The sequence below is a fragment of the Dendropsophus ebraccatus genome, chromosome 8 (genome assembly GCF_027789765.1).
Source record: "Dendropsophus ebraccatus isolate aDenEbr1 chromosome 8, aDenEbr1.pat, whole genome shotgun sequence".
NCBI classification, from domain to species: Eukaryota; Metazoa; Chordata; class Amphibia; order Anura; family Hylidae; genus Dendropsophus; species Dendropsophus ebraccatus.
The window spans coordinates 76,169,600-76,188,349 of record NC_091461.1 but is presented as its reverse complement, the minus strand read 5'-3'; the positions used below and the strand labels follow the sequence as shown (position 1 = coordinate 76,188,349).

General features: G+C 39.4%; 1 protein-coding gene across 1 annotated transcript in view; it reads left to right on the top strand.

Annotated features, from left to right (window-relative positions):
* Positions 1 to 18,750, top strand: part of NRG3 (neuregulin 3) — a 673,333-nt gene that overhangs the window by 613,385 nt on the left and 41,198 nt on the right. The window contains exons 5-7 of the mRNA XM_069980695.1: positions 7,411 to 7,513; positions 14,125 to 14,251; positions 15,722 to 15,849. Of these exons, the coding sequence (XP_069836796.1) occupies positions 7,411 to 7,513; positions 14,125 to 14,251; positions 15,722 to 15,849 (358 nt within the window). The remainder of the gene's footprint in view (positions 1 to 7,410; positions 7,514 to 14,124; positions 14,252 to 15,721; positions 15,850 to 18,750) is intronic.

Below are 18,750 nucleotides of genomic sequence, written 5' to 3'. Positions count from 1 at the left end.
GTGTTTTATTATTTATCACATAACTGTAGTGCATAACCTTACATTTATCCACATTAAACTTCATTTGCCATTTCATCGCCCAAGCCTCTAGCTTCTCCAAATCCCTCTGTAATATGATATTATCCTCCTCTGTACTGATTACCCAGTTTAGTATCATCTGCTCTGTAGCCCCTCAACATATCATTAATAAAAATATTAAAAAGAAGTGGACCCAACACTGACCCCTGTGGTACCCCACTAGTCCCCCCAACATGTCAGGAATTAACAAAGCAGCAAAACCCAAGGTATCACCCAGCCAAAAATTTTAACCCAGACTGGGGTTTAAACATGTGTTGTTCAAGCCCTTTTAAAGAATTAAGAAAAGGGTTAAGGATCATAGATGGTCAGTCAGTGGTCAATAGTCAGCCAAGTTAAAAGGTTAATGCTTACTTCCTTTCAAAATTTGATGATGTCCATCTGGGCCATCTTCTAAGAACTGGAAACCAAAGAGTTTCAAGTCTTCATAAAAATTTTTAGCCAAAAAGCCATACCTCGGCTGATCGCTGCCTTATCACATTACCTATTACACCAAGTGATTATTGACCGTAAAGGGCGATAATCTGCCAAATGCGGCTGATAATCGCTTGGTATAACAAGGAGTGCAGGAATTGACCCCAACAGAGTCCTGATCTCAGCATTATTGAGTCTGTCTGGGAATACCCAAAGATGATTTGATAGATTTGACCAAGCCTACATCCACAGAAGATCTGGGCCTAGTTTTCCAAGAAGTTTGGAATGTTCTCCTTGCCCAGTTCCTTCAAAAACTGTGTAAGTGTACCTAGAAGAAATAATGCTGTTTTGAATGCAAAGGGCAGTCACACCAAATATTAAGGGGGGGATTCTGATTGCCTAAACCTTTATTATTTGATAGATTTTTGCATTGCCATAATTGCTTAGTTTAGCATATTGGCCCATTTCTCTCTCTATAGTTGACACATCGCTGTCTATATTACTCACCACTGCTCTCTGCAGTGGCCAGGCTATGATGTTACTAAGTGGCTGGGATTTTGGGAGCAATAAGTATTTTTTTTACTTCTTCTATGTCTCCCTCCAAGATTACAAACATCTCCAGGGCTTGTGGATTATCCCTTGAAGTGTGTGTACTCTCAGTGGGAGTCAGAGTGATGCAGAGCCAATTTATCTCACATTGGTTTATCCCGTCCTCCCTCCCCCCTGGCCACTTTAAAGTTGGTCAACTAAGTACACAGTAGATGCATTATAAACAGTAGTAAAACCCCTAATACATGTCAGAACATCTGAAAACTCACAGAATACTTCCCATTTTTGGGTTTGTGAATTGTTACTGCAAAGTCAAAAATAACCCAACATAAAAAAATAATAATAAATAAAACTAAAGGAAAATTAAGAACGCAAAAAAAAAAAAAGTTTTGACGTTCTGTTTAGTAAATCTGGGCCAATAAGCCAAATTTTAGAAGAAAATGTAAGAACAGCAGTCCATGTCCTCAAACTGGAGAGACCTCAAGTGAAGAAAGAGCACAAAGACCCAAGACTTCTTAGAAATATTCATGAATTGAAGTGTATTTGGTAAGGAGGAATGTACCAAATACTAAAATCCCTCCACAAATGTATGCAAATAATATTTATAGCTACACAAAACATTTGGTAGATGTGACTGCTGTTAAAAGAGGCATTGACAGATTAATAAATTCAAGGGTTCACTTACTTTTTTAACTAAATACATGAACAGTACAGCTGTTTCTGTGTTAATACTTTAATGGCATATTATGTTATATTTTTTATCTATAATTATGATATATTCCCTCTCTCGTGCTCTTTTTATATTCCCATAACAGCTGAATGTTCTGCCTCGATGGTGTGTGTGCTCCTGTACTGCATGTGTATGTGTCTGTTGTGTTACTGAAAACTTAATTTCTGCAAGTTTAGAAGGACAAATAGAACATGCTGTACCGGGAGAGAAGACAAGCTGCCTGGACTGTTCTCTGTTTAATTTATTTTACAGTGTGTAATTAGATATTTGCACCTGATCACTATTCACGTTGACAAACTACACAGTCAAAAACAAAGAAAATTTGATTGTGCATCACAAAAGCATATGGTGTGTCGACTTTAGGTTTAACATAGACAGCTGCTCTCTGTATCACAAGGTATTTACAGAGTGCTCTTGTAGTCCAGTACATTAGGTAACTTCTACAATACAAACATAATTTAGAGCCCATTAAATAGGTAAACACTCTCAACAGTAGATTAGCCAATGTGGTAAACAAGAGTTCTATCAATGTCAAATCTGAAATGGCATATGCTTTCTAATCCTCCTTATCTGTGTGATTGTTATGGCGGAAGCATATTTTAAGATCTACAGTAATTTTCCCCATTGAGAAAAGTTAGTAACCCTCTATATTAAAAAGTGATATATTCCCAAACATGGTGCTGAAAGAAATAATCACTTTTCTCAAAAAAGAAATATAAGTCTAAAGTTGTGTTGCCAGTAAAGCAACATCATAAAACAGTTGGCAAGTTGTCAAGATAATTTTCTACTATTTCTTATGATGATGCCAGATTCTGGTGATATGTGGTTATGTTAGGGGCTGGGCCAGTGTTCTAGTGCGATCTCCACCTTAAACTGCATCTCTGTCCTTTAGGGGCAGATATAGGTGCTGTCAACTTCTTGCTTCACCATTCTTTCACATAGGAGAAAGCTAGGAATGCATGGTGGTGGAACTGGCACTCAAGGACATCAGCAGTTAACACGTAACTTTTATTTGTGCATTAAAAACTAAGGTACTTCATGACAGGACCTATGTGTTTTGTGCAGTTAATCATGGTCGCAATTAGAGATGAGCTAACTGGGTTAGGGTTCAAGTCCATCCGAATCCGAACGATCGGCATTTGATTTGCGGTGGCTGCTGAACTTGGATAAAGCTCTGAGGTTGTCTGGAAAACATCGATACAGCCAATGACTATGTTCAGCAGCCACCGCTAATCAGATGCCGAAAGTTCGGGTTCGGATGAACTCGAGCATGCTCGGGGTTCGCTCATCTCTAGTCGCAATGGATGCATTTGTGTGCATCCATTTTAATTTGTTTTTCCATTGACTTCCATTGTAAAATACGGATCAAAAAACTGATCAAAACACATTTTTTTTACACTGAATAAAAACTAAATTTTCATTCAGTTTTCTGATCCTTTTGTTTATAATGGAAGTCAATAAAAAAAACAAAAAAAAAACAAAATGAATGTACACAAATACATGTTTTTTTGCATAAAAAGGATGGGGGGAGGGGGAACCGGATTGCCTTACTTTACTGTGTGACCATAGCCTTAAAGCGATACTGTATCCACCAACCCCCCTTTCCCCAAACCGACGGTACTGGGTATATGATGAGACTAAGTTCTTCCCATTGCAGAATAGTATGCTAAGTAGTGATGAGCGGACCATCGGACTTTTTGTCCGACGACATCTGCGCTCTATTATCATGCCTGTGATATTCCAGGGCATTCCAGATCGATTCTCTGGAATATCCTGGCGGCATATTCCCGGGAGCGCAACTATGCGGCCGGGATCACAGGCATGCTAGCTGTTCCAGAATTGCTTACAAACATAGGCTATGTTCACACAATGTCCAAAAAAGAGAAAAGGTGTCCGCTTTTTCTATTTAACAGATGTCCGTTATTGCTGTGCTGTAATTGACTTTAATGCAATGCACTGAAGTCATTAGGATGACGGACGTCCGATACATCAAATGTATAAAATGACAGACATTGTAGGCATGGACATCAAAATAATGCAAATGCAAATAATGCAAAATTTTGCAAACAGCGGATATTATTTTTTAGTTGTTCATACATAGTTTTTCTTTTTTTCACTATCCTTTCACCGTTTTTTAATATTAAATTAAATGGCTTTTCCATTAAAGGCACATCCAAAGACCAATTAGTCGATCTAAACTAGAATAATGTACCAACAGGCATCATTTCACTGATGGACGACCAAACAGTGAAATGACGAACGTCATTTTAAACTTAAAGTGACAAATGTAATTTTAAACAGAGAGGGAAAAAGTATGTACCTGATGGTACATTCACTGTAAACTGTGTTTTTATGACACACTTAAAACGTTAGATATTGGGAAGCAAATTCTGATTGTACAGGATTGTCCAGGATAACTCTTTCCAGAGAATTTGTGCAGAAAAGTATTGGAAGCTAGACTGGGAGGTTTATCTTCTTCTTCTTCTTCTTCTTCTTCTTCTTTTTATTATTAATATATATTATTGTAAAAATCACTGACAATTCCACCTGTATATTTGGTGGACAAGAGTGTACTACATGTGAAAAAAGACACACTATCACTAAAAACATGTAGATCTAAAACTTAATAAATTTTATTAGGTATACATTAAAAACGTGGTCCACAATAAATAATTACCATATAGGTCAATCAATTAGAAACAAAACGGCACTAAACCAAACACAGTTTAGTGCCGTTTTGTTTCTAATTGATTGACCTATATGGTAATTATTTATTGTGGACCACGTTTTTAATGTATACCTAATAAAATTTATAAAGTTTTAAATCTACATGTTTTCAGTGTGTTAATATATATTATCGTATAGAAAAATAAAAATGTCAAGGCGTGTCAGTATAAGGCTGTGTTCACACGTTTTTTCAGCTCCGTTTAAAATGACATCTGTCATTTTAAGATTAAAATAACGGACATCATTTAGCTGTCTAGCCTCCCATTAGTGTTGGTACATAAATCTAGTTTGGGGTTACTACTTGCTTAATTGAAAAGACAATTAAATTTAATAGTAAAAATGGAGAAAGAGCAGTGATAAAAGAAAAACTGTGTGTGAACAACTAATAAAAAAAAATCCGCTAAAGACATCGTCGGCAGTGTGTTCATTGGACGTCCATCTTTTCATTGACTTCAATGCATTGTAGTCAGTTAAATCGCAGCAAAAACAGAAGTTATTTTAAACTGCAAAAGTGCCCGCCTTTTCTCTATTTTTGAAGTTTTGTGAACAAAGCCTAAAGAAATAAAACATAACAAAACTATATATATTTGGCATTAATGTAATTGTACTGACCTGCAGAATACATAAATTAAGTAATTTCTACTGTATGGTTTACTTTGTAAGGACAAAAAAACCCAAATTTTGGTGGAAGTGTTTTTCTTATGTCCCTATTCCGGGTTACAAATAATATTTCAAAAGTTAGCCAGTACAGTATACAGATTGTGCCAATAAACAAAAATGACTTTTTCACAAAAAAGGTTCCATATGGAAGAATAAAAAGGTTATGGCTGTTGGAAGGTGGGGATGAAAACATATGAAACCGCCATCCCCAAAACTTTCTGTGTTGGGAAGGGGTTAATAGCCTTCAAAGATATGTGAACAGATCTGCTGTGCAATTACTGTAGGAGTAATTGAGCAGAACATTAGCCAAATGGCTTAGAATTGGAAAACAATTATGTTGGTAGTATTTAAAGTACTTAAATATTATACACGTCTTACATAAGCAGAACACATTTTATATTTTCCATTCATACCTGATCATAGCTGTGGTGCTTTTATTATTTTTATGACCTAACAAGCTAATAATTAATGTATTACAGAGGATTAGCTAATACATACTGCGCTACTCCTGAGGAAAACATACATGGTGTGGAATTTGTCCAGCAATCTTGTTAAGATTGCATTAGTAATTTTCTGTCTAAATAAGTTAAGAAAATTTTCTGTACAAGTCATAAAGAATTGAATTGAGTGTAATGTGTTTTGTATGTATTATAAATAAGCTCTTATGATTGACTGGTGTGAAATTTTTTAATTTAAGCAATGCACAAATAACTACACTAGCTTTGGTGCATAAGATTTTTGGCCATGATTTAAAGATTGAGATACAAGCTTAGTATAATATAGCTTAGGCCTCCCATGATGGGATTGCAGGAGCCTGGTTGTCCTGGTAGTGGAGGAGTAGAGGAATCACAGTTTACCCCCTGAATGTTGTGACTGTTTAATGTAATGGAATGAAATGTGTTATGACTTTTATGTTTCCATGGCAACTGGAAGCCTTGTGAAGGCCTCTAAGCCTGCCTGCCTGAGGATACAGCACTGCCGGGTATATTAATTGTCAGCTGAGAATACACTGCACTACAAAAGTAGTCAATATATAATAGCAAACTGTTGATCGCTGTTAAAATCTCTTGTGGGACTAGTAAAAGAAAAAGAAAGAAACAAACAAATATAATGTAAATAACATATAACATTAATATATGTAATTTAAAAAATATTTCCCACCCACTCCCCAAAAAATAAAGAATTTTCCCTTTACTATTCCTTTTTCTATATATATTAAAAAAAGTGCACATACTTAGTTTTCATTGGTACTATAAGAAATTGGATTCCTTAAAGCGAATGTACCAGCAGTACATGCGCTTTAAGGTTTTCACATGGATAGAACGGCGCCAGTACGGGAAAGTCTGTGCCGTGGTCCTTTTTTTATGACACTGTTCTATTCCTGGGTACCAGCCAAGGGTAAAGCGCTGGAGGCAGGCCGGCCGGGAGGAAATCCCCACCCCTTTATGACGAGGCTCCATTTGAATCAATGAAGCTGCATTGTAAAGGTGGGGGGGTTACCTCCCACTTGCAGCGGGCCAGCCTGCCTCCAGTGTTTCACCCCTGTCCGGTGTTTAGGAATAGAGCGGCAGTGGCGTACGCTGGAATCGGGCCACACTTCAAAAAAAGGACCGCGGCACCAGCTTCCCCGCTCCGGAGCCGTTCTTTGTGAAAATCTTAACGTGAATGTTCTCCTGGTACATTCGCTTTAACTACAAGAAAGGTAATGCTGGATACATCTGTATGTATTCCTTCTGTAACAAATGTCAAGCTTTCTAAACACTGATATAAGGGGCCTAAGGGGCAGAAACAGATTGGGTACATTGATTAAATAATACAGAAGTATGTGATATGGGGGGACATGGTGTTTGATATCTCATCTCTCCCATTCTTTATATATCTTCATAATGTGTTACATTTGAACATACAGTAGACCAAATCTGCTTTTATCCTTTCACGTTATAGGATGACTCATAGTTGTTGTTCATTCTTGTAGCATTCTCATGCAATATCAAAATGAACTGAATACAATGAATGCGATTGCATATATATTCTAAAAGGCAAACAAAGGCAGCTTTTTAGAAGTCAAGACTGCAGCTCCACAAGTCATAGATATGGAAATGAGTGACTATTACTGTGGTGGCGGTGTTGTTTTTCCTGTAAGATTGTAACTTGTTCAAGGTATTCTGGGAAGTAAAACTGATTTGATGTGCTTATAGTAAAACAATTCACCTTTTAAAAAAAAAATAAAAAAATAAATGTGTTTTTGTTTGCAGAGAGTGAAGAGGTATACCAACAGCAGATCCTGTCAATATCCTGCATCGTCTTCGGCATTGTATCCGTGGGTTTGATTTGTGCCGCGTTCTACTGCAGGACGAAGTAAGATGCATTGTTTAGCTTTGATCTAGAGTTCCTAAAAACAACTTGCCTGTAGGAAACAAACTTTTGTATTTGCGGTGAACAGGGATGTGTCCCAGGGGAAACAGCCACACTACTGACACAAACAGGAGAGCCATTGCTCTGTGAAAGCCTTTGCAGTGATTGCAGAGCACCTCAAGTTCAAGCTGCCCCCAGGTGCATCATCTCAAGTCAAAAGAGCTTACCATATACCATATGGCTTTATGTAGCATTGTACATGATATGTCATGGCACTGGAATAGGACTCGGACCACAGTTCTATCCACTCCCCACTGCAATACAGTAACTTATGAGATAGCTCCCATCCCCAGTGAGAGAAGTGTAATGTAGGTCTATGACACTGGGTCTTATGTTGGAGACGGGAATTAACAGAAAGCTCAATCTCATAAGGTATAACTGTAGGCAATGGAAACAGAGAGAACAGGCACAAGGAAACCTACTACGGCGCCACATTAAAAATAGATGTGCATTAGAGAAATAACAATTGAGCACAGTGCTACAAAATTGTAATTTTTCACAAAAGCGACCCTAACCACTGGAATTACAATTTAAAGAGCCAAGTACAGGGCTCTGCTGGTGTACTCAGCTCTTTCCGACACTCCATAGGAATGTCGTGCCGACACAGGGCTCTATTCATAACAGATACGGAGATCACTGGGGTCTCCTACTTTTCTCCGGAATACCCCTTTAAGTTACACGATAATCCAGAGACAATACAAAAAGAGCAGGAGTATTTGCAATACCATGATATATACCGTATTTTTCGCTTTATAGGACGCGCCTTTTGATAAGACGCACCCCTGATTTTAGGGGGGAAAAATAGAAAAAAAAAATATTTTGCTCATTGTCACAGTTTGGAGATAGCAGCAGTGTGATTGGTGCCAATCCCCCCATATAGTGCCTCACATAGTAGCCAATGCCCCCATATAGTGCCCCACATAGTAGCCAATGCCCCCATATAGTGCCCACATAGTAGCCAATGCCCCCATATAGTGCCCCCCATAGTAGCCAATGCCCTCATATAGTAGCCAATGCCCCTATATAGTAGCCAATGCCCTACATAGTAGCCAATGCCCCCATACAGTGCCCCCATTGTAGCCAGTGCCCCCCATAGTAGCCAATGCCCCCATACAGTAGCCAATGCCCCCATACAGTGCCCCCAAAATAGCCAATGCCCCCATACAGTGCCCCCATAGTAGCCAATGCCCCCATACAGTGCCCCCATTGTAGCCAGTGCCCCCCATAGTAGCCAATGCCCCCATACAGTAGCCAATGCCCCCATACAGTGCCCCCATAATAGCCAATGCCCCCATACAGTGCCCCCATAGTAGCCAATGCCCCCATACAGTGCCCCCATTGTAGCCAGTGCCCCCCATAGTAGCAAATGCCCCCATACAGTAGCCAATGTCCCCATACAGTGCCCCCATAGTAGCCAATGCCCCCATACAGTGCCCCCATAGTAGCCAATGCCGCCATACAGTAGCCAATGCCCCCTGCGACCAGAAAAACAACAAACAGGTTACTCACCTGTCCGCCGACACCAGCAGCTCCTCTCCCGACACTCGGGTCTCCCGTCATCCTCCGGCACAGGCAGTGGGGTACAGAGAGACTGCCTGTGCCAGAAGTGTCCTGCAGCCGCTGCAGAACACTTCCGGGACACAGGCAGCGTCTCTGTACCCCGCTGCCTGTGCCGGAGGATGACGGGAGACCCGAGTGTCGGGAGAGGAGCTGCTGGTGCTGGCAGACAGGTGAGTAGGACAGTGATCCCCTCCGCCCGCCCAGCCCGCCCCCTCCATCGCCGCTTAGCCGATCAGGAGCCCAGGAAAGTGCTGCTCATTGCACTTTCCCGGGCTTCTGATCGGCTCAGCTGAGCGGCGATAGAAGGGGCGGGCTGGGTGGGCGGAGAGGATCACTCAGGGCCGCTCACTATGCATATGCATAGTGAGCGGCAATACAGGGGGCGGGCGGGACGGCTTCCTTGCGGTGCTCAGCACTGCTTGGGAGCCGTCTTCGCTTTATAGGACGCACTTGGTTTTTCCTCCCACTTTGGGAGGAAAAAAAGTGCGTCTTATAAAGCGAAAAATACGGTAGCTCTGGTACATTTTATAGAACATTTTAAAAAGCATTTCTAGTATATATGATACTTTGCCCAATTTTCATTATTTCTAAATTGATCAAGAGAAGTATGAAAATTAATAGTGGAGCTGTTAACTGTTTTCCTTGAGGGATTGATTTGCCAAGGTCTTGATCTCAGTTTGCCGATTTCTGCTTGACTTCTGAAATCCAATTTGCCCATATGCTGAATATTTAAATAAAACAGATATTAATAGATCAAAGGATTTAAATTTGTCTGCCTGGACAATTTGTGCTTCAGTTTTAGATAAATAATCTAACATGTACTTGAAAGTCAGCAAAGCATATACATCAATTAGCCATAACTTTAAAACCGCCCGTTTAATATTGTCTAGGTCCCAGTAAATTCATCAAAACAGCTCTGACCCACCAAGGCATAGACTCCATAAGACCTCCAAAGACGTGCTCTAGTTTTAGCAGGTCCTTTATGGACTTGTTTTCACACCAAGGATATTAGACTAGTCAGAGATCTGTCATCCAAGCACCTTGAACTCTTTTTCATGTTCCTTAAATCATCCATTTTTGCTGAATGGCCCTTATCAAAGTTACTTAGCAGAGGTTTTTCTGCTTTAAACAAATTAGTTTTAATTACTAAAAGTTTTGCTGCTTAATATATCTCTGATATATCACTACTGAAAATACTACTTTGAAATGCCAAAGTAGTGAAAAAAGTGGGATAAACAAAAATTAAAGGGGTACACCAGCAAAAAAAAATCTTTGAAATCAACTGGTTTCAGAAAGTAAAATACATTTAAATAACTTTTATTTAGAAATCTCAAGTTTTCTTAGTATGTATCAGCTGCTGCATGCCGTGCAGAAAGTGGTGTATTCTTTCCAGTCTGACACAGTGCTTTCTGCTGCCACCTTTGTCCATGTTAGAAAGGATTTATATGGGGATTTGCTAATGCTCTGGACAGTTCCTGGCATGGACAGAAGAGGCAGCGGAGAGCACTCAGGCTGAAAAGAAAACCCCACATTCTGTAAGGCAAATAGGCAGATGAGAAGGAATGGAAGACTGAAGATTTTAAAATAGAGGTAAATTACAAAGCTATATAACTTTCTGACACCATTTGACTTAAGTCAAAGGGAACCTGTGAACGGGGACGCGGGCACAGAGCCCGCCCGACCCCCCGGTGCAGCCCCCGGATACTTACCCTTTCCGACGAGTCCTGTTCATGGAGCCGGTCCTGAGACAAAGATACTAGCACCCGAGGCCGTGCGCAGGCGCCGCTAAGATGAGTCCAACGCCCATAGAGAATGGTGGCTCCATTCATTCTCTTTGGGCGTCAGACTCATCTCAGCGGTGCACGGCTTCGGGCGCTGATATGTTTGTCCCGGGACCGGCTCCAGGAACGGGACTCGTTGGAAAGGGTAAGTATCCTGGGGCTGCACCAGGGGTCGGGCGGGCTCTGTGCCCGCATCCACGGTGACAGGTTCCTTTTAAGGGGGTTTGTACAAAAAAAGAAGAAAAATAAAAGAAAAGAGAAGAGACACATATTATACCTAACATACTGTACATACATAAAGTTTTTTTAGTGACACAATTTTGGGGTGACGTTTTGATAACTTTTAGGGAGGCGGGATTAACAGATGGCTTAGGACAGAGCCTGACTGTCTTCTGTAGACAGCAGACTGGAGGACTTTCTGAGGCTTCCGATCTTCATGGTTACCATCAGCCCTCCATGATCGCTCCACAGGACACTGATTGAAATCACTGACTGCAAAATCTGAAAGGTCAACTGTTAAGGTCAAAACCAGTTCCCAACACAGATGAAATGTGCACTGCTCCTATTGATATAAATTTACAGGAATGTACAGGAAGCGACTGCTAATTATATGAACTGTTAGTTCCACCAGCAGGAATGGGTTAGAGAGCTAAATGTGAACTAGAACTTTACAGTTGATAAATGTTTTTAGTATATTTAATATAGTAAGATATATGTATATGTAAATGGTCTATAACAAAGGTGTCAAACTCAGGCCCTCCAGCTGTTGCGAAACTACAATTCCTATCATGCCTGGACAGCCAAAGCTTTAGCTTTGGCTGTCCAGGCATGATAGGAATTGTAGTTTCGCAACAGCTGGAGGGCCTGAGTTTGACACCCCTGATCTATAAGCTGATGCAAGTGTCAAAGTAACAGATCCATATAATAATAATGAATAACACATTAGATGGCTGATTGTTAGCCTATAATAGGATACAACTAGAAAACTTTATTAGGTATTAAATGTATTAACATGTATTTCCATTGTTTAAACTGTTCTCATTGTTTAACTGGTATTAAACTTTAACCCTTTGAGGACCAAGCCCAAAATGACCCAGTGGGCCACACATTTTCACTTTTGTGTTTTCGTTTTTCCCTCCCCCCCCTTCTAAGAGCTCTAGAACTTTCAGTTTTCTATCTACAGGGCCATGTAAGGGCTTGTTTTTTACTTATTTGTTTTTTTACTTATTTGTTTTTTGTTATTTGTATCGACGGCTTTCATTGTACCATAACATGTATGATGAAACCCCAAAATTATTATTTATGAAGATATAAATTGGTGAAATCGTTAAAAAGAATACAATATGGTAACTTTTGGGGGGTTCCTGTGTCTGCGTAATGCACTATATGGTAAAAGCGACATTATACAATTATTCTATAGGTCAGTCCAAACACAACCATATGCAGGTTTACACAGATTCTCAAATGTTATATATTTATTTTAATGAAATCTTTTTTTTTTTTTTTGTGATTAATTATTAGTAAAATGGGCCTATTGTGACACTTATAATAGTTTTATTTTTTCACCTACAGGGCTGTATGGGGTGTCATTTTTCCACCATTATCTCTAGTTTTTATTAATACCATATTTGTGAAGATCCGATGTTTTGATCACTTTTTATAATTTTTTTAATATAAAATGTAACAAAAAAAATCGGTAATCCGTGCACTTTTTCCCCTCTTTTCGTCTACGTTGTTCGCCGTTTATGATGATGCTTGTTATATTTTAATAGATTGGACAATTACGCACGCTACCGTATATTATATAATTATTTATTTATTTTTATATGTTTTATTTATATAATGGGAAAGGGGGGTGATTTAAGCTTTTATTGGGGGAGGGGCTTTGGGGTAGTGTAATAGTGATTGTTACTTTTTTTTATTTACACATTTTAAGTCCCTTTGGGGGACTTTTACATTTATTTATTACATTATACACACTGATCACTTCTATGCCAAAGGCATAGCCTTGATCATTGTGATAAGCGATCTGTGCAGGCTCAGTGAGCAGATCGCCAATCGGATCGCACGGAGGCAGGTGAGAGACCTCTGGCGGTCTGTTACAACAATCGATCGTGAAGTGATAGGCGACTCCCGCTGTTACTTAACTTAAACGCAGCATTTTATGGGTTAATGACACGCTGCAGTTCTATCACTGCAGCCTGTCATTAACGGTGAGGTGCCAGCTGCTGACTGCAGCCAACCCCCACCTCCTATGAAGCGCGCTCTGCATGCGGAGCGCACTTCATAGGTCAGGACGTACAGTTACACCCAGGGTCGTCTGGGCACAGACTTCCAGGGCATAACGGTACGTCCTTGGTCATCTAAGAGTTAAAGGGAATCTGTCAGCTGCAATTCATGTTTATAACTGCGGACACTGTTAGATAGCTGTTAGGTCAGGGAGACACATGGTATCCAGCTGTGCTTCTAGAAAGTAGAACATATTTTTATTCTCTGGCACCAAGAGTGAAAAAGGCTTTTCCAAGCTTATGAATAGCTGCAAGCTGAAATGTTTCCTCTCTTTCGCCACCCTGCTTGAGAACAGGAATCTGAGTCCCAGCAGGGTCAGGTATGGGAGAGGGAGTAAGGAGGTGTTACAGCTTGCTGCACTTCAGGAGCATGACAAAGCCTCTTGGACTCTTCTTGCACATATATAATTTAATCACAGACAGATATATGAAAGTAATGTGTGTCTCTGTGACCTAACAGCTATCTTACAGTGTCAGCAACGTAAATTGCCAATGATTAAAGCTAAAGTTATTGTACATATATTTTTGCATATATTTCTATACGTGTGTGTGTGTGCGCACGCGCGCATGTGCGCATGCAGATGTCTTGACCCTTAGCCTACAGTATGTTGACACACAGTAAAATAATATCAAAATACGGCATTATTTTCAGTATAATAAAGTGCTCCATTGAAAGTAATGAGAAATAGGACAGCCACGCACAAACCATATAAACGACTGTCCAAATAATGAACATGCTCATTATTTACCACCTAAAAGAAAAAAAGTTTTACCTGTATTTCTCTTCACTCTAAATTACTAACATATTTCATATTTTGCTTTTATTTTACCGTGAGAATAGATTTTTTTTTTAGTGTAAACATTTTCTATATATATATAAAGTGTGTATGAAAACATAAATAAAGTCTTTCTCTTTTTTTTTTAGAAGGCAAACAAAAATTATTCAAGAGCAGTTGAAAGATGTACAGAATGGGAAAAACTATAGTCTCCATGCAACTAGTTTGTTATCAAAAGCAAAGAACTTTGGAGAAAACAGAGTTCAACTGCATAGTGTAAGTATTGGACAGATAGACATGTGATTTGTTTCATTCCGCATGGGAACCAGATTATAAAATGGCCTGGATTATAAAAAACTATGGAACCACAGGCACCGTAATGCAATCTGCTGCAATTTGTGCAAATTTTCAGCCTTTTTTCTTAAACTTTACAGCAATTGCGTAACAAGCATAAAAAAAATGCAGTAATAGACATGTGGTACCATGGTTGTTCTGGAGGTGCCCTTGGGGGTGGAGGCTTTGGGCTATTGCCCAAGTTGATAAGCTAAAACATGCCCTGCAAAAGACTTAATAAAATGATGACAGTATTTCTCTTTCCATCGTTTGTACTAATACTTACAGGATGCCCAAATCCTCAGAGTGAAGAGGCAACAGCATTGGTTTAGTGAAGTCACACCTTCACAATATTTTCTTGTTCAGCAAAAGAACCTGGTCATTTCCTATTCTGGAAGCTAAAGTACAGCTCATCTAAGTGAAAAGCTGCCTTACAGATCCTTCATTTACAGGAATGGAGTGAGATCCCAGCAAATAGACTCCTACCATTCATGAAGTGATATTACATTGTGCGAGCAACCATTATTTCCAGACGCTGTTCATTGGACAGTGTCCGGAAATAATAGGCAGGTACTGTACACTATTTAAATGCCCCTTCTAAAGAACGGGCGCTGTATGAACACAGCGGGCAGCATTGCATTGACTTAAATGCCGTGCCTGCAGTAAAGAACAAACGCTGATGCCATTGCAATCGGCATCCGTTTTTTACATAAAAATCACGTTGTGTGAACATAGCCTATGATACAGTATGCCACTTAAAATATTGGACTAATCAATTGAGATGTATGGCCACAGTACCCTGGGTAAAAATAGAAGCATGTAAAAGACATCCAAAACTACAAATATTAACAAGCACTGCAGATACTGCTAGGAAAAATTATTAAATACCTCATACAAATGAGCTGGTATGTAACAGTGGAATTCTTTAAAAAACAGGATAAAGATTTTAAATTATTCATGGTCTGAAAAAAGATTCTTAAAGACAGTTAATAGGCAGTTGTCTTAACAATGACACCTCTATCGTCTGCCTAAGGTGTAGGCACTGAAATGGTTGCTGCTTTCTATGCATTTTCATGGCACATCCTTTTTATAGAGAACACTACTGCTGATTGCTTTACCATACTGATGTGTCAATGGTAAGTTCCCGAGTCAGAAAAACATTTGACATAATTGCGCTGTAGTGACAATTTGATTGAATGTTTGTTTGCAATGTTGTTACCTTTCTTTATTGTTAGTATATGAAAGGTTTGTCATTCTGTTTACTTTCCTTGGTTGTAGAACCCTGCAAACTATGAAAGTGGTGCAAAAAGGTTTATTATATTGCTAATTAGTTTTTTTTCTACTTTCAAGGATTAAATCAGATACATGGTTGAAATATTTATATTTTTGTTTTTTTTAATTCTTCATTTATAGTATTCAAAGTCTGAGAGGAATCCAGAGCCTATAAGAGAGAATGTTATGGAATCCAGTTTTTCGGAAACACAACCCTTCTCAAATAGCACAGCATCAGACAGAGGGAGCCAATCAATAAAGCATCATAGGTAAGGACCATGTTCCTCCAAAGTGATTGAGATGCTTATGTTTGATATACTTGAACTCTGTGGATTATCTGTAGTAGAAAAACTACCGCAGGTTATCAGCAGTGGCAATGTCTTACAAAAATAATTTCTTACGAAAATAATTTCTTAGCAGATTTGCAGCTGTAGCTTTTATTGCAGGATATATATATATATATATATATTAATATATATATATATATATTAGACTAAGCCTTAAGGTTCTATTACAGGGAACTATTACACGGAACGATTATCAGCCGATATCGGCCGTTACGGGCAATAATCGCCCCATGTAATAGAAATCAACAATCAGCCGACATGAATGATGTTGGCTGATCGTGCTGTTGTTTGTTTTTTAACATGTTGAAAGACAAACAACTGTGATAGCATCGATCTGCTGCCGTCGCTCCGTGGAATCGGAGTGGCAGTAGCAGCAGACCGCCACTGTCCTCTATGGCAGTGCTTCTCAAACTTTTTTTACTGGAGCCTCACCCAACAGACCAAGGCAATGCCTGGGCCGCCTCAGACTGACCAAGAGGGTGCCTGGGCCTCACTATCTGTGGTGAAAGTACATTTAAAAGCTGAGAATAATGCTGGACCTACCTATCTCCCAAGCTCTATATACTAATAAAGCTGGTACAAAATAAAATTAATAATGTTGCTAAAATGGAGATTTTTGCAAACAGTAAAAGGACTGTGCAGGTCATAGTTACTTTTGTGAAAACTGGCTCCCCAGCTGGGCCTCACCAACAACTAGGGTGCGCCTCAGTGCTGAGGCCCGCCTCACATTTTGAGAAGCACTGCTCTATGGGTTGCCTGGACGACCTAGCGATTACCCATGCAGCCCTTCCGCAGCTCCCTGAGGCCTCCCCTGCACTTACCCGCTCACTGCCACCACTATTACTGGCGGCAGCGAGCACGAAATGAGGAGCAAATGAACACTGAAAGCGCTTGTTTGTTCCTGTATGTCACTATTTGCGGATTGTGGATCCATATTTTTGTGGATGGCATCCCCAAAAATACTGATCCAGTATGGTGTATACGTTAAAAAATTTCGGTCCACACTAGGGCCTGTGTTTTATTTAAGTAAAGATTACAGCCCTGTACACAACTACAGATGCATAATTGGGGCCATTGAAATCCATTGATGCTATTTTCTGTCCGCAATTGCGGACAGAATTGCGGACATATGAATAGGACCTTAATCAAATGCATGCCCTCTTCTTAAAGGGATGCTGGGCTTGAGAGACTTCACCCTCTCGTTTTAGTAACTTTTATATTAAAAGGAATTAGCGTGTTGAAATCTATGGGGCCTTCCTGCAAGCACTTTCCAAATGCTACCATTAGATGGCAGCAAAGGAGCAACACACATTGCACAATATTTACACAATTAAAGATCCAGCAACTCAGGAATAATAAAACATTGCAACAACACTGCAACCATACAACAACCCACATATTTCAGAAAAATTAACTCGTACAGAATAAATGTTCTGTACAATTTGGCAAGTTCAACTGATTGCACCTAGGTCTGGAAAATACACTCCTATCTATCTTGGTATTCATTACAAGTACAGGCAAGTGATTGTGGTAATAAAAAAACTTCAGTCAATTCATGTTTTCCTTGGTTCTATAAATTAGCTGATTTAATGGACATCACTGAAGCCACAAATGAGATTTCATTTACTCATGGTCTAAGTCATTGTAATTGTAAGCAAACTGATATATTTTTATGAAAATGTTCTGCCTCCTGTGATATGTACTCATTTTCATTATTTTTGTTCCTGAGAAGACATACTGTAGTTCATTCTCTGTTACCTTATAAAAAAACAAGCTTTTAAGTCTACACATAATTTTTTTTTTTTTAGGTGCAAGATTGGATTTGTTACATCTGAGTCAGCAGTCTCGGTGACATTGCCGAGCAGGTCACTATATCTCAGAAGTGCCTTTTGATCTAGCTGTGCTATTTATAGCTTCCTGGGATTGAGATTCATCATACCTGTAAATTTTTAGTCCTTAAAGTGGTGTGCAGTAAATATATCACTCTCTGCAAGTTATTGGCTACCTGCTGATATGTTCATTTAGACAAGGGCAATTTCAACATATAGTAGAGAGAAAAAGAAAAAAAAATCACCCTCTTTGAATTCCATGGTTTTACAGTTTTATTAGGTCATAATTAAAAAAAAAAAAAAAAATTAAATAAAATCTGCTCTGTAGAAGGTCTTAGTTTTTGTGGGACAAAAACATAATTTTCTCAGCAAGGTAGCAAAATTATCAATATGGTATCGCCATCTTGCAAAATTGCATCAAAATGGCATTTTGACACACAATTGGTGAAACTGCGGCAAAAAATTGTGTTTTTCACCACAAATTTTGCAATTTGACTAAAATAGCCCCTCGAGATAGTCATATTACAACCAAAATGACTACAAAAACTGACATTTTCAGTGGTCTATCACCTATCATCCATAATAAGTCTGCTGCTGTGATTGACACCAAAAATCTCTTAATGTCCCACCACTTTTAATTCCTATGTTTAGTCCAAGCCCTGCAGTTCTCATATATAAGGGATGGGGAACCTTTGGCCCTCCAGCTGTTGCAAAACTACAATTCCCATCATGCCTGGACAGCTAAATCTAAAAATGTTAGTAATAATGCTCTACTCTGCCCCATAAACTCCCCCCCCCATGTACCCCATACCTTAACCCTTTCACAACCTGGGGTTATTGATTCCTCAATGCCCAGGTCGTTTTAGGACATCAGCTTATGGGATCATAAGCTGATGTCCCTATGTCCGCCCCCCCCTCTTCTGTCCCCTGCCACTGTTACAATCTTGTGACAGCAGTAGGGGAGAGAGGGGAGGGGGCAGAGCTCACGAGCGCG